Raw genomic sequence first — 17,193 nt, forward strand, 5'->3', positions numbered from 1 at the left:
AGGAAGAGCCTCAAAGATGGCCGAGCTCATGGTTTTATCTATTATAGCTGTTACTGGTTAAAAAAACACAGATTTCACCTTAAATTCAGGACTTTGTAGCTGTTTGGGGAAGACAGAAGAGTCAAGAACCTGAATTATTTCTTTATGATTTGATTTATTAGGTTATATATGAACAGCGTAGAAAACCACCTTGGTGTTTATTTCAACAAACGACAGCAGAGACGTTGGTTTGTTAGCACAAATATAGAAATTTATTTCAAAAAGGAAACACATAGAAACAGGTAGCCAACATGGCGCGCGTTAGCGGCGCACGCCGTGAAGCGAGACTCCTAATGCCCCGGCTGAGACGTTCCTCAGGCCCAGAGGACTCAGGAACGTCTGCGGTGCATCCATACATCCTGTACACACTTGATCAACAATTGCACTTTTAAAAACAACAAAGAGAAAGCGCTCACTCAGACCTCACGTCGTTTCTTTCTGCACGTACCACAGCCTCGCACATTTCCACACCTCCTCACTTTCGTCGCTAACCAATCACATTCATCGCCTTTTCTTGTGACACTCAATAGCAGCTCGGTTGCTCAAAAACAGAAATAATAAAAATCGCACCTCAGAATTACGTCACTCAAACAGTTACCAGACAAACATGTGCAATTTTACATGGAGGGAAAGAAAGGGCTGCATGACTCCTGCTTACAAAAACCGAGGCGGTTCTCATTCATGTGCACATACTTTATACAGAGGGGTGCCGAGAGTTTAGTGTGCTTAGCTTCATTAAAAATGAATCAGCTGTGTTTCCTGTCGTAGAAAAGCGTCCGGCGGCCATGCACTCCCTAAGCTTTCCCTTCAATATGAAGGATTAATTCAGATTTAGCTCGCAGACGTCACATTGAGAGGGACATCTCCATCAGTGCATGGTTAACTAACGCATCCGGCCCTCAAAAGGGGGCCAACCGTCCTTATATGCTTGTGCACTATTAGTCTTTATTTTAGTGGGCAGGCACAAAGAGAAGGCACATAAATATTTTACAAAAGAGAACTGTTGAGCTGATCTCCCCGCCGGATGTGGCTCCGGTTCAATCGTGGATCAGGCCCAGTGACGGGTACAGCAGGTCATCTGAGCCCTAACGTTGGCGTTCTGTCTGCTTTCTGTACCTTCTCTGCTAAAATAGCTTCAGTTTGCTCTGAGTCAGTCCAGCGGGGGGCTGGAGCTGGCCTGGGTGCCTCCCCCCCACCCCCCGTCAGCGTCTCTGGTTGTGTGCCGGCGTCGGCTCAGCCAACGCCGCGCGGCCTTCACCAGTAAGGCACCGTGTTCTCGATCTGACCCCAGCTCTGCCAGCCGGGGAAGAGTCCGCTGGACATGCGGGGGCTGCCGAACTGGTCGAACTCCAGCTCCTGGAGCTTGCCGCTCCCGGGTTTGTGCTCTGAGGGCTTCACCCGGGGCGCGGGGGCCCGGTGCGCCTCCTCCCTGCTCCAGCCGACGTGTTTCAGCGGGTAGTTCTTGCCGTCGTTATTGTCCCAGTAGGTCTGACCCTGGACCTTGAAGCAGATGCAGAACTCGATGCGGTTCTGCGGCGGGGTGTGCGCGGGGAGCTCCAGCTCGAAGGCGAAGGTGTCGGTGTCCTGGCAGCCGTAGACGTTGTTGAGGAAGGAGCAGTCCACGTCGGTGAAGGAGGCCCACGAGTCGTAGGTGACGCGCACCTGCACCGACTTCTCGTAGCCCACGTTGCGGACCTTGATGGTGCCGGTCAGCGAGCGCTCCTGCAGCGAGCAGTTCTCCAGGGAGACGCAGTTCTGGATCAGCCGGTTCCGGAAGTCCAGGTAGTCGGCGGAGGGCTGCTTGAAGTCCAGCGCCAGGCTGCGCACCGGGCTGATCTTTAGGTCCATGGTGGCGGCTTCCAGGTCGGTCATCTCAAACTGCAGCTCCTCCGCGATCCCGCCCACCGGCTTGTTCTGGTACGGCTCGTCGTCGAACTTGGAGAAGACGTGGATGGCGGTGAGGGACAGACCCTTGGTGTCGGCGAACACCACGCTCTTCTTGACGGGCTTCTTCTTGGACCAGGCCACGTGGCTCTGGTCGTCGGCGGCCCGGCGCTGGCTGCTGAGGCAGGGCCGCAGCGGCTTGTAGAGCTGCTGGCCCCGGCTGCGTCCGGCGGACTGGTTGACCCGGTTCTTGGCCCTCTGCAGGTCCCCGTAGGAGCTGATGAAGCTGCGGAGAGGAGGCGGGGAGTGGCTGATGTAGAACCTCATGGCCACGTCTGTCATGACTGGACCGGGCATTGCGGATGGACTGAAGGACGTGAGCACACTGAGGGAGGACGACAAGCAGCAGGAAGTGTGAGTTAGAGACGCGTTAGAACCGAACGTCCGGTAAAAAGAGAAGAGCTTCACTTTTTTTAGTTTTTAAACTTATTTGAATTCAACATGAAGTGAAGTTTAATCCAAACAGGAAACTCAAACATTTAGATAAACGGTTCAGGCACATAACTGTTGGCCTTTAATCCCAGTTTGTTAAACATAAAGTCCTTTAAAGTTGCTCACCTTGCGGCACTCATGGACCAACGGAGCGGAGGAGCAGGCTTGAAGCTTCCAGTCCTTTTGCTGTTTGCTGGGTGCAGAGCAGCTCTTTCTAAAATCTCATGCTGCAGTCACTCCCCCTTCTCTCTCTGAGCTCAGCACTCTGGGATTTCTACTGCCTCAAAGACAACATTTGCATACGCAGTCATCTGGTCCCCCGGCCGGCCAATGGGAGACCCGCAGGAATCCCTGGGCGGCCAATGGGCTGCGAGCTGCCGTGGCTTTGGGCCAGCTGATAGGGGGAGTGTCGCCTCATGGCTGAAATTCCTCACCGGGCCGTTTGAGAGGCATGATGGACCCCTGCTGGCCTGGCTGGAGATGCTCTTCAGATTACTGACGGCTCTTCCTCCACATAACTCCACAAATAGCTTTACTCGTGTCTAAAGAACTGCAATAACATGTTTTAAAGCAAACAACAGCCGCTTCAGGGACGATTTTGTCCTGCTGAGTCGGTTTATGTAACCTGGCAGGATGAGAGTGCAGATTAATCTGCTCTGCTTGTGTCACAGAGACGCTCCACAGCCTTTTAACACCTAATGCATCATTACTGAGCCCCCCCCACCGGGAGCTTTCAGCCGCGCTCCTAAAAAAGCCACAATATGCTCAATCTCATTAATTTATAGGTTGTGGAAACAAAACCCAGATTAAGATGAATTTCACTTTTAATTTCACCATAAAGCTAATTTAAAGATCACCAGTGGGATTTTCCTGCTGCTTTGGCTGAATCAACAGAGAAGGTCTTTAACCTTCATGGGCTCATCGATTTTCAGCTAAACATTAAACCTCCTAAAACACAGACTTTGGCCCTGTGGATTATTTTAACATCAGAAAATAGGTGAACTTCCTTTTGCTTTTCTTAGTTTTCAGGGAATTGTGTGGCTGGTGGTTGCAGCGCCGCAGAGGGTCATCCTGACCTCATTGTTCACCATCGGATACTCAGGCTGAGAGGTGAAGGCGATCCAGGAGCCTCTGCAGGGCCTCAGTGGAGATTATGTTTCAACACGCGGGAGAACCAGCGTCTGATATCACCGATATGTGTCAAAGTTTATTTATGGAGCGATTTGCAAACAGCAGCTCCTTACAAAGGTTTAAAACAGGAGGACAGACATAAAACCACCAGAACCGTAGATATTAAGATGATCAAACTGCATAAAAATAAAAATAAAACAAAATACGTAATGGTAATATTTATTAGAAGAATAAATAAATTGTATACATAAATGTAGCACAGAAGTTGTCTAAAGGATCATTGTCTGACATAAAAAACATGGATAAACATCAAAAGACATAAAATAAAAGACATTTTAAGAAGATTTGCTCATTAATAATTAATAATCTTTTCCATATTTATTATTATTCTCCTGATTTTATTTAATTCTGCAGTAGATTATGTTGCTTTCAGCACTTTTTCTATAAAAACATTTAGAAAATGGTTTAAATGTCTCTTTGGTGACTTTTATCCAGAAACTAGAAATACGACGTTAGAGAATTAGGAAACATTTTAGATTGAGTGAAACCTCCGTTTGGACCGGATCCTCTGGACCGGTTCCTGGTTCATGAAGCAGCAGGATGGAAACAGAACCAGGGCTGAAGACGGATCTGGGTTCTGTTGAGATCCAGGTTCTGGCTGGAGGATTGTGGGTCGCTGCCGGACGCCACCGGCGCCACCTCAGAGCCTCGGTTCTGCTGGTTCTGCCCCGCTGATAAAACCTGGATCTACCTTGACGGGTCCGGTTTGCATAACATCTACAAATACCTGCTGAAATGTTACTGTTGGAATAAAAACGGATTTTAGTTAGCAGCAGCGATCTGAACCACAGCAGAACCACAGTTCAGGGTTTGAACAGAACCGACAGAAAGTTGGACTTTAAGCAGCAGAATCTTACATCTGTTACGGTTTCTTGAAAGTCACAGTTGATGTTTTTCAGATTTTCCCACAGATGGAACATCTTACAGTGCGATGATGTCACACCTCATTATTATCATGTGAAATATCCAGAATCTTTGGTCCAAACGCTTCAGTTTTACCTCCACTGGTAGAGTTTCCAGTCCAAAAGTTGGTGTTGGCGCCTCCTGCTGCTGCAGGACGCACCGTTTACGTCAAACACACCCAGAGAGCAGAGGAGCGACCCAAACCCTGATGAAGCGCCGCTGTGTAACCCGTCAGAAAACCCTGTAGACATGCTCACATGGTAAAACACTGATTCCTGTCGCTGTGACGGAGGAAGAGTGATGCTGTGGACTCCCATCATGGCTGCCAGCGTCAACCCGGCAACCTCTCAGTGGAAGCTGTTAAAATGAGAAGAAGTGAGTCAAGTCCAGCTGATTCCAGCCTCATTACACCCTAAAGGCCGTCCCGTTCCACACTTTCACACCAAAACTCTGTCTGGCTCATTGAGGCAGAACTTCTGACAGGTTCAAAGGCTGAGATGCAGATTATTACCAGAGCAGACCAAACGAGCCGCTAACACCTGCTAATCAAACGAGCCGCTAACACCTGCTAATCAAACGAGCCGGTAACACCTGCTAATCAAAACAAGCCGCTAACACCTGCTAATCAAACGAGCCGCTAACACCTGCTAATCAAAACAAGCCGCTAACACCTGCTAACCAAACAAGCCGCTAATACCTGCTAATCAAACGAGCCGCTAACACCTGCTAATCAAAACAAGCCGCTAACACCTGCTAACCAAACGAGCCGCTAACACCTGCTAATCAAACGAGCCGCTAACACCTGCTAACCAAACGAGCCACTAATACCTGCTAATCAAAACGAGCCGCTAACACCTGCTAATCAAAACTAGCCGCTAACACCTGCTTCTCAAAACGAGCCGCTAACACCTACTGATCAAACAAGCCGCTAATACCTGCTAATCAAAACGAGGCGCTAACACCTGCTAATCAAACGAGCAGCTAACACCTACTAATCAAACGAGCCGCTAACACCGGCTAACCAAACGAGCCGCTAACACCTGCTAATTTAAAACGAGCCACTAACACCTGCTTCTCAAAACGAGCCGCTAACACCTGCTAATCAAAACAAGCCGCTAACACCTGCTTCTCAAAACGAGCCGCTAATACCTGCTAATCAAAACTAGCCGCTAACACCTGCTTCTCAAAACGAGCCGCTAACACCTGCTAATCAAAACGAGCCGCTAACACCTGCTAACCAAACGAGCCGCTAACACCTGCTTCTCAAAACGAGCCGCTAACACCTGCTAATCAAAACGAGCCGCTAACACCTGCTAATCAAAACGAGCCGCTAACACCGGCTAACCAAACGAGCCGCTAACACCTGCTAATTTAAAACGAGCCGCTAACACCTGCTAATCAAAACGAGCCGCTAACACCTGCTAATCAAAACGAGCCGCTAACACCGGCTAACCAAACGAGCCGCTAACACCTGCTAATTTAAAACGAGCCGCTAACACCTGCTAATCAAAACGAGCCGCTATCACCTGCTAATCAAACGAGCCGCTAACACCTGCTAATCAAAACGAGCCGCTAACACCTGCTAACCAAACGAGCCGCTAACACCTGCTAACCAAACGAGCTGCTAACACCTGCTAATCAAACGAGCCGCTAACACCTGCTAATCAAACGAACCGCTAACACCTGCTAATCAGAGGCCTGGCACAGCAGCGGTCACGGCTGTAGATCTGTCCCGGCTCTGATCGGCACCGGTACCAGCAGAACTTCTGGGATGTTCCTTAAAACGATCAGAAATTCTGGTCAACTTTAGTGCTGAGTGAGTAGAGTTATGGAGGCCTCCACTCCCATTGGCTCGCCTGTAAGGAGGCGTTAAAAATTGACTCTGCAACAGAATTAACGCACGTCTGCCTGACCTGAACAGCATGTTTTATTGTTTTTCCCATTTTGAAGAATTAACCCTAAAAATCAAAAAGCTTCGTTCTCATTTTTCATGAGGGTTTTTAAGGTTGCCAGTAATTGTTGCTGTAAACTAATTTCTTAACATGAAGGTTTTCAGGGTTCTGTTTTATTCTCTAATCTAATTTTAATTTTCTAACATTCTCTGATGTTTTCTTGCACATGTTTTTCTCTTTCTTTTCTCTGTTTAAATGTTGTTTTCTGAGCCGGTTTGTCTCTTTTTATCCGCTGTAAACCTCTTGTTGTTGCACTTGTCTGGGTGAGAACGTTCCTGTGAGTGAAGTGTGGCAGACCGAGGATGTTCTGCTCCGCTTCCCCTCAGGTGAGCCACATCACACCTGATCAGACGAGCCTCAGGTGAGGACCTCGGGTCGCTGCTGTTTGCTCAGACGTTTCATCGTTTTCTTCTGGGTTTCTCCGGGTTTCTTTACTGTCGTCCTGATCTGAACAATATTTCTCTGGCTGCGGGTTTTGTTGCGACACCAAATCCTCTGGTCAGCCAATGAAGCTCCACAGCTTAGAAATAATCATTTACTCCCCGTTTTTCTTTTTCTTGCATTAATTTTTGATTTTTAACTCAAATAAACGACCTTTGACCCTTAGCCTAGCTTAATTCTCTGGTTTTCTTTGGGAGCCGAACACATTTTGGCTTTTGCATCGTTATATTCCAGCAGACATGCCCACATTCAGACTTAACCAGGCTATTTCAGGAGTAAATACCACCGACGTTTCTACACCTTAGCCTCCTCTGAAGCAGAGCCAGACACATTTCTTATCTGTTTGGGGTCAGAGGTCATGAATCCTTTTTGTCGCTCTGATGGGTTTCACAACCCAAACAGTCCAGTTTACCACGTGAACCCCCCCAGTGAAACTTTAGACCGAGGAGCGGTCCACGCCGCTCTCACATGGCCGTGAGGGCCGGAGATAGTAATTATCTGAGGCCGCCTGGCCGTCCTGCAGCAACGCTGCCTCCAGATTACATCAGAGGAGATTTATCTACGCAGCTGCAGCAGAGCCGACTCAGCAGCAAAACAAAGCATCCAGCAGCAGCAGCTGAACTCAAGTTCACCATCAACGTTGGTTTTTACCGTTTTAACTCAAGAGAATCTAGAAAGGTTGACTGGATGCTGATGCCTTCCACTTCCAAAGCTCTGGCTGCTGCATTCATGAGAAAACCAGCAGCTTTATCTGTTCTGAGCGAGCAGAAAGGACCCGGCAGCGCACGGTTCTACCGATGAACGGGTCTGGGTTTTTACCAAAAGGCCGAGGTTAAACAGAAATCTAATCCTGGGGTCTCGTGCTGGAATAAACTGAGATTATAGGATGAACTGAAGGTTAAAGCCGCTGAAATGTGGAGCGCTCAGGGGGCAGAGGAGGCATTTTAACCCGAGAACGGAGAAGTGTGACGCTTCTGATGCTCACGCTGGATCAGGGGAACTCCTCAGAGCAGAAAACAACACAAGCTGCAGCTCATCATCAGTCTGTGGCTCCATTAACATCTGCATAAATCTTTTATCAAACTTCATCTCCATGTCAGCTTTAAAGGGGACTAGCCACCTACTGGGACAACAGGAAAACACAATAAAGCACATTTTCATCTTCACATAAAACTCTTTTTGGAGCCCAGGCGTGATCCGCAGACATAAACGCTGTTGTGCCGTCCGGCCGCAGAACCACGGACCCATCAGAACCACGGACCCATCAGAACCGCTGACCCATCAGAACCACGGACCCATCAGAACCATGGACCCATCAGAACCGCGGACCCATCAGAACCGCGGACCGATTAGAACCACGGACCCATCAGAACCACGGACCCATCAAAACCACGGACCCATCAGAACCGCTGACCCATCAGAACCGCTGACCCATCAGAACCGCTGACCCATCAGAACCACGGACCCATCAGAAAGCAAGATGGCGACACGTGAATTAGCTGCTGAACTACTGCAGACGTTCCTGCATGGCTCGCAGTAAAGTGACAGCTCAGCGTGGTCCCAGACCAACCCAGTCAAACATTTATTGGGCTTTTTCACTCTTGATCTTGAACTTTTCCTCTTTATTTCGGCTCCTCTGCTGCCTGCTGGGCTCCGTTATTAATTGTTAAACTGATCCCCATTAGCTGTCACCAAAAGTGGGACCAGCTAGTCTTCCTGGGCTCCACAAGACAAAACAAAAATCACTTAACAATTAAACATTGAAGATGTCATCAGAAATCATTCTAAATAAGTTATTATATTCACATTTATTACATTAATTCTCACTTTTATACAGTAAATATGTTAATTCTCTGCTCACAAATTTAAATAGTGCATTCTCAAGTAATAATTAAAATATACTTTACTCTTCAGTTCCAATACATTCAGTGGGCATTTACTATTAATAGCTGATGGCACCATAAATAACTGTTCTCTTTAAGGCATTTAGTTTTGGACATGGTGACATCACCTGACCACCATTAACTGACCTGGTCACATAAGAATAAACCTGACAGTTTGCTTATATAATAAAACAGTTTACTTATATAATAAAACAGGCTGAAAACAATAGACAGTGTTTCTGAAAATGTTGTTGTATTGCAGGTCAGCCTGTTCTCTGCCATTAACCAGTAGAGTTGACGGTGTTTGTTCCTATTGGACAATATAAAACCCACCTGGCTGCTGTGTTCTGGCACTCTGTCATTTTTCCCTTAGCTGACCTTTAGATGTGGAGGTGCACACGTTGCCTCCCTGTTTGCTCAGTGCTTACATGCACAGCCTCCGGTAAGCGCTTTGTTTACCAACACATAGAGCCACAGCAGAAATGAAATATAATAAGCCAATACGGTACTGTGCTCTGATCAGAAAGCCTTTATATGGCGTCAGACGGAGCTACTGATGCAGAAACCCATAAAGCGCCCCTTTAAGCTCTCCTCCTATGTTTCCGGGAGCAGGTGAAGAACCTATAGGTCTGGTCACCTGGCAGGTAAACACAGCGGCCGTGTCACTGTAGGGCAGCGTGCGTCACTCATTAACAGGAATGAATTTAGTAAAAACAGCAGATATTTCTCCTAAAGCGAGGCCATGGGACACGCTGCAGACTCTCAGGCCAACCCTTGGCTCCCCGTGTGTTGGTGAACCATTTATAGGACATCATATACACGCAGAACTGGCTATTAATACAGATGGCTTCATGTTTTTATGCTTTTTTCCTAAAGCTGTTGTCAGAGTTTCTGTTGTTTCAGGTAAAAACCTTCCATGACCCGCGTTGGTGTCAGCCGTTGGGCTTTAAGGTCGTGTTTGTGTTTCTGAGCCGCTCGGCCTTCATGAGGGAAGTTCAGTCACCGGGTTAACCCGGGCGTTATGAGGATTAAAACTTCATTTAATCACATTAATGCTCATTAAAGGGTCACTCACTATTACTTTAAATGTATTTTCTATGTTACATTTTATTCAGATCAAACAATATTCTGTAGATTTCTTAGGATTCAGATTTTATCCCCCAAATCAATGCAAAAATTTACATTTAATTTTAAAAGCAAAATAAACAGAAAGTGTGAACAGACAGCTTCACCAGCGTAACAATCCAGTGCATTACATAAGGTCCAACTCATGGCTGGTCCAGTTCCACCAGAACCACCCTGAGTGTCTGTGGACATCTGCTGTTAGATGGCTGAGCATGTCTGATAGCGCTGAGGTGGCGTTCCCCAAGGACTGCAGTCAGGAACCCTGGTTCTCCCAGAGCTGGGCTTGGTCCAGAACCAGTGGAGGTTCTACCTGTCCCACCCATCAGAGACGCCTCTAAGCTCCATAAAGACATTAAAAATGATCAGCATATCACTCTGCCTGTAATTACTGCATCCTGACTGATGCAAAGCCATCCATGAGCAGAACTCAGTCACATGTAACATAAACCTTCATATGTGCACCAGCCTCAGGTCCTCCTGAAGTTCAGAGGCAGCTGGACCTCAGAGCCCGGACCCAGGAGCTGCTGTGCTTCTCCACTATTTATGCCTCATGGTACCAAACAGAGAAAATGATCCGACAACAAGGGAAATACCAGGAACTGGTTACGGGTCGCTTAGACCTGCCAGTGTGTAAAACCCAGAAGGATAAAACATAGTTGTTGTTGTTGTTGTTGTTGTTGTTGTTGTGAGGCGGTACTGGAGCATCTGCTTGGTTTGACACTAAAGTTTAAAAAGCTCCACAGGTCTGTGACGATCAATTAGCCTCTAAGATGTTATTCAGGGAACTGCTCAGGTTTCTGTGTCACGGCAAAATAGTGCAGAATTTTCATTGTTTCTATCATGATGGTACTTTAACCATTGAACCATTGAACTCTTGATATCTGCTTATGGTGCTTTATTATTTTATGTATTTGTGAACAAAAAAGTCCTTCCTATTGAAGGAACAATGGTGATTTGTTTGTCATAGAATTAACTTTGGCCCGGTTCTTTAATATTTAACTAATTTGTTTTTCCAGAACGGATTCCCTTTGTTGCTCTTTATCATAGAAAGTACGCCTGGCTCTGTGTCTCTTAGATGGAGCCTGTAATTGACTTATTATTGCCGTTAACTTAGTGAACTTTGTGTCTCTCACCATAGCGGTAAACTGCTTTAAGGTTTGTTTTCAGCTGCAGCTTTAAAAAGTGAATCTTAATAAATGATGGTAAAATCAGAGCCAGGACCATTCCCTCCAGCATGTCTCCTGGTTATAAAAGCTTTGCAGAAGGAGATCAATCTGCATGCAGATCCACAGTATGACCTGAACTAAACCCTGGATGAAGCAGTGAGGCGACCTGGCTGTCCACTGACCTTCATGCACCGCTGGAACTAACAGACCTTCCTGTACCGGCCTGATAACAGCATTGCTCCACAGCTGGATGCACAACATGTTCCCCCACCAGCTGGTTCCAGTCTGCCTTGCATTAGTATTCACCCCCCTTGGCTTTTATCATGTTTTGTTGCCTAACAACGTGGAACTAAAACGGACTCTTTGAGAGTTTGTATCATTTCACCTACAGAACATGTTTACAAAGTTGAAGATGGATGATTCTTCATGGTGATGCAAACAGGAAACAGCCGTGTAATCCCTCAACACGGACTGGTTTCCCAGTCCCTGCTGCTTTAAAACATCCCCACAGCATGATGCTGCCACCACCGTGTTTCACTGTGGAGATGGTGCTCCACAGAGCCCAGCTCTATGGAGCACAGGGCTTATTAATTAATTCATTCATTCTATTCTATTCTATTATTAGGGTCCCATGAAACAGGGACTCCGGTTTCTGCTCTGGATCTACTTCCTGTGGCAACTCAAGCAGTCCAGCCTTAATCAGGTCGCTGAGTATCTTCTACTCTTCCAGCATTCAGTCATTCAGTCATTCAGTCTGTTCGGTGTTCATCTATCATGGTGAACTTTGGCAGTCTGAACCAGTCCAGACTGTAAAGACCAGTTAGGTCTGCAGAGAGGAAGATCAGGGCCGGCCTTCCCTCCACCCAGGACTGGTGCAGGTCTAGGACCAGAGAAAGGCCAACTAACATCTCTGCAGACCCCACACATCCTGCACACAGTGCAGACTCTTAACTTCAGGTGGCGCTACAGAGCACTGTTGGCTAAAACCAGCCACGACAGAGACCCTCTCTCCCCACTGATAGTCTCTGTGATGAACGCTGAACAGAGACTCCATAGCAATACCATGCATGTTTGCACCAATCCATCCATTTCTTCCTCTTTCGTTGAGAGACAAAATAATTTTTTTTTAAATGTCTTCATTGAGACGTTGAGAGCAAACTGGATGTCAAACTTCCTGTGTGTGTCACAAACTCAGTGATTTTAACTGATTTTGATTTGACACACATAAGATCCAATAAGGATTGATTGGTTGATTGGTTGATTGATTGATTGGTCTGTTGATTGTTGTGGCAGCCGTAGATTGACCAGGTTGTGGAGTATCAAATATTGCACTCACTGGCATGCCGATCTGTTGAACCTTCTTGTTCTGTCTTCATAACACTACAGGCACTTTCTTGCTGTTTTGTGTCAGAAAAGCTAATTGCTTTACAGTTTATAGTTGTTTCTCTGTGCATACATATCACTGGACTGCCTTTCTCTCATATGAAGTCATAACCAGACCATTCCTCCCGGGTGCTTAAATGTTTTTATGCTCAGTTAATCAAGCAAACTCCAGAAAACATTCTGTAAAATCAAATGCAGAACATTTGCAACCAGTGCCATCAGTCCAGTAGATCTGGTGGTTTGAGGAAAGCAGGAAGGTTGAGACACTTTGGTGGCAGAGACTCTGACAGACAGAAAACCAGCCGTTTGGTTTCCAGGCTGGCAAGGTTCCCGTTCATGTAGCAACGGCCTGCAGACAAGTAGATCAGGAGAGGCTACCAGACGCCATGATTGGCTGACAGCAGTCACATGACCAGAACTTCTTTCAAGACACTGACAGCTCTGAAGGCTTTATGTATTTCTCTGTTTGCAACAAGCAACCAACAAATCACAGTCTAATGTGATATGGCTGCATGAGATCCAGAATGGAAATAATCAGGATTCTTTCCATTTAGGCAAACTTTTAATAACAGGAGTGTGTCTTCTTCTGACTTGGAGTGAAGAAAATAGCTGGAGATTCAATGAATCAGCTTCAGACATCAGCAGTAGCCTTCAGACAGCAGGGCTGGTGCTGGACAAGCGTAGAGACGTCATCAGAAAAGGTCTTCATCAAGGCTACAGCTGAAACGTAGAAAATAAAGCTGTTTTCACAAGAATGATCACCACTCTGAGCAGGACAAGAAACATTTGTGTCAAATTAGCTTGTGAAGCTTCACATAGGTTGATATAGAGCCAGGACAAATTTAGCTCCAGGACTGGTGGCTAATAATAGGCTGTAGGGTACGGCATCTTACAAACGGAACATTTCTCACATATTCTTCTCTGTACGACTTTTCTTCAATGCTTCAATGACCCGGTTTGGTCCAAGCTTCTGCTGTTGGCCATTATAACACCTCTATTCTGTAATTTGTCCCCATTCTGTTGTAGGTGAGGCAGACACCCCGTCTACTTTTAAGACTAATCTTAAAACTTTCCTTTTTGACAAAACTTATAACTAGAGTGGCTCATGTTACCCTGAGCTACCTTTATAGTTTTACTGCTATAGGCTTAGGCTGCTGGAGGATATCAGGATCTAATTTTCTCACTCTATAGAGTTCTACTGTTCTTCAATTATGCATTATGTGTTGTCATTTCAGCTTTTAACATTTTGCTCTTTCTCTCTTTTTCTTCATAGTAGGTACACCTGGTCTGGCGTTCTGTTAACTGTGACATCATCCAGAGAAGACAGATCACCCGCTACTACCATCTAATGTAGAACCGATTACTGGATCAATGTGTGCTTCTGTGCTTTTTTGTCTCTCTTGTTGTGTCTCTGCTCTGTCTTCTGTATCCCCAGTCGGTCGAGGCAGATGACCGTTCATACTGAGCCCGGTTCTGCCGGAGGTTTTCCTTCCCGTTAATGGGTGGTTTTTCTTCCCACTGTCGCTTCATGCTTGCTCAGTATGAGGGATTGCTGCAAAGCCATGTACAATGCAGATGACTCTCCCTGTGGCTCTACGGTTCCCCAGGAGTGAATGCTGCTTGTCGGGACTTTGATGCAATCAACTGGTTTCCTTATATAGGACATTTTTGACCAATCTGTATAATCTGACCCAATCTGTATAATATGATTGAACTTGACTTTGTAAAGTGCCTTGAGATGACATGTTTCATGATTTGGCGCTATATAAATAAAATTTAATTGAATTGAATTGGATAGGTTTGCTGTTGGGTTTTGGATCCTGTTGATGATCTATTTGGGCCAACCTTCAGCTGTGGGCAGATGGGTTTATGGTCCAATCAATGACTGAAATGTGTCCTGGTCCCATGGCTGGAAAACACGCCCGGATCATCAGCCTTCCACCACGGTGCCTGACAGAGCTCACTTATCACAGAGGGTTTGGGCTAACGTGTCTTTATCAGACATACCTGCTTTGGTAGCATCTCTCTGGACATTGTTCCTGAAGTCTTCAGCATTCACATGCAGCTTTAGGAACCTGAGTCCTGCTGCCTTTTTCTTTTTAAAGATGAGGCTGTCTGTCTTTCAAACCATCATACCTGTTTAGTCTCTTTCTAATGTTCCTATTGTCAGGAGCTAGCATAGGGGTTATAACCTCCTCTGCTAGCTCCTGCATCATTGCCTGGAGTTTTGCTTTGGATTTTTTCAGTTTTTCATTAGACAATTGTCTCATGAACTTTAACATCTAACCAGCAAACTGAGGCCTGTAGAGTCTGAATGTAAATTGTCATGAAAACCGGACAGGAAATGAGGAATAGCAGGAGTTTTTTTACTCCTCGGTAGAAAGCAATAAACCACAAACTTTTAACTAGTTTTACATATTTTAGTGTTCAGTGTCTATTTCCTGGTGAGTAGTTGTTCTTTACCAGGTTAAAAATAACAGGCGTATTGTTCCTTGATGCTTTGTTTTTGGGCTATTTTTAGGTAACAGTAGGGAATAGATATTGTTTAGGTTTTATTATTTTAACGGGATTTCAGTGACAATCAGTGTTCATTTGTTTCAACACTTAGAAAATGTGATGTTTTAATCTTTATGTTGAATAAGTTCTGAATCCTGAGAAATGTAGACATCTCCTATTTATTCATCGTTATGATTGATTTAGATAAGTTTTGACGCTGTTTAATTATCAACATTATTTGAATTTCATGATGCTTGCCCACATGTGGGCCCAGCTGAGCCACGTCTTTAAAAATATTCCTCCAATCAACGTGAAGCACAGAATTTTTTTTCTTTCTTTGTTTTTTGCTCAACTACTAATGGTTTTACAGATTTTAAACATACCTGAAGAGATTTAAAGGTCCTCTAAACATGGCAGATGTTTATAGACAAAAATCCTTTCAGGTTTTGTAAGCTCTCCTTTGTAACTCCAAACCCAGTGACGTCATTTCCATGCATAAGTGAGCTTCACTTAACATTAAGCGTAGCTTTTCCCATTATTAACATTATGCTGTACACAGTGGTACATTTCTATAACACAAGAGGTAAATGTGCTGACCACACTATTTCATGTACAGAAGGAGTCCTACAATGAAAATAAGCACTTTTATTCCATTTGGCACAGATTCAGCACATTTGAGTAAATTGTGCTAAAATCGATGGTCTGCCTGGGTACCTGTGCACCAAAACCTGTGTGGAACAAATATGCTTCAATATGCTTCAGCCAATTCAGTCCAATGTTACTGCAGTTATCGTCCAGATGGGGAAATATAAAATCTGAAGCCTTTCCTAGCTTTTCAAAAAGGTTTTCATGGTGTTGTTTAATGAAAATTAAAGAAGAAAATTGGTGAAGCTCAACATTTTTTATTTCTCTTTAGTCAATCATTTTAGAGTAAACTTATAGAGCTTCAGGTGCAGCCGTGTATATCAATACTTGACCTGAAAATGAATGATAATAGTGAATTATTCTGAGTTATAGTGCTGTTGGACCACTGAGCCTGTTGCTGAGTCCCTTCACCTCACATCACTTGTGGCTCTGATGAGCATCTGACACATTCTCCTGGCTGCAGAATCCAGTAGCAAAGTTCAGGGCCTGAATAAATCCTGCTGGGGTGCATATAGATGCTCTGCATAGTTTCATCCTTAGAGGAGATGACAACTATAAACCAATAAGTCTAACCTTGCAGCTCTGATAGAGACGACAGGCCTCAGTTTCTCAATCATCGGCGTTTATTTCTGGCCTGCCTCGGCTTTCATTTCTCCTTCTGTGTCGGTGCTTTTTTCTGCAGGAATGACTGTGATTGTTGTGATGTTAGAGAATCGGTGCTTGTGATTGCTTTGGTCTGTTGTTTTGTTAGATGCCTGACTCTGTGAAGCTGCCGCTGAGTCGGACACAAACTGCAGAGCACCAGAAAAATAGATCTGCATCAGAGAGGTGCACCACAAAGAGGATTAGCAGCTTAGCCAGGTATTTCAGCCTAACGTTAGAAAGCTGTCAGCGTCACAAAGGTGAAGGACTGGCTGGCGGCGGCTCGGCTTATCACCGTTTGAATTCAGAGCATTTAATAAAAGTCACCAGTAAAATGAAGGCGTGCCTCAGCGGATCATTCAGAGTTCTGCCTAAACGTCCCCTCTGTGTGTTTTTTCATAATGTTAGTTAGTGCTCTCAGACGGTTGGGAGGTGTTTGATGTTTTCATAATGAAACACACTTGCTGCTGAGACGTGCTCCAAATAAACGTGACTTTTTGCAGCTTAGTGCTTGTGCTGACAGTTCAGTCTTAGATGATTCTGCCCCGTACTCATTAATCAGCTGTCAGTAAAAGGTCTGGATCCGTCGCTGCGGGTATCTAACTACCACCCTTCCCCGGTGGGTTTGCTGAGCTGTGCAGTCGCTGACGGGCCAGGACGCGGCCTTCAGACCCCTGAGGAGCCCGGCCAGGGTCTGGCTATCCGCCGTGGCTCCAGCCTGTGCCTGGATCAGAGGTGTGGCTGTTTACCGCCTGCAGCAGCCAGCCTAATCATGCATGCTGCCTACGTGCTCGCTGGAATGATATTTTCCATCCTCCTGAGTGCGTATTTGGATACTTTAGCTCCAGCTGGCTGCGCGGGGAGGAATGTGGGTCACAAAGCCGACCTTATGTAACCCGGGACACACCCCCATGACTCTTCACAAACAAGCCCACGGCTGGGGGTCAGTTG

The 17,193-nt window shown here is 45.7% G+C and overlaps 1 protein-coding gene across 1 annotated transcript; it reads right to left on the reverse strand.

Annotated features, from left to right (window-relative positions):
- Positions 1 to 228: 228 nt before the first annotated feature.
- Positions 229 to 2,685, reverse strand: ppp1r3cb (protein phosphatase 1, regulatory subunit 3Cb). The gene is made up of 2 exons (XM_012856256.3): positions 2,542 to 2,685; positions 229 to 2,308 (listed from the first exon to the last, which is right to left on the reverse strand). The coding sequence occupies exons 1-2, from the start codon at positions 2,553 to 2,555 to the stop codon at positions 1,294 to 1,296; spliced, it is 1,029 nt and encodes a 342-aa protein (XP_012711710.2). The 5' UTR covers positions 2,556 to 2,685; the 3' UTR covers positions 229 to 1,293.
- Between the last annotated feature and the right edge of the window lie 14,508 nt (positions 2,686 to 17,193).

Source organism: Fundulus heteroclitus, chromosome 22, assembly GCF_011125445.2.
Source record: "Fundulus heteroclitus isolate FHET01 chromosome 22, MU-UCD_Fhet_4.1, whole genome shotgun sequence".
NCBI classification, from domain to species: Eukaryota; Metazoa; Chordata; class Actinopteri; order Cyprinodontiformes; family Fundulidae; genus Fundulus; species Fundulus heteroclitus.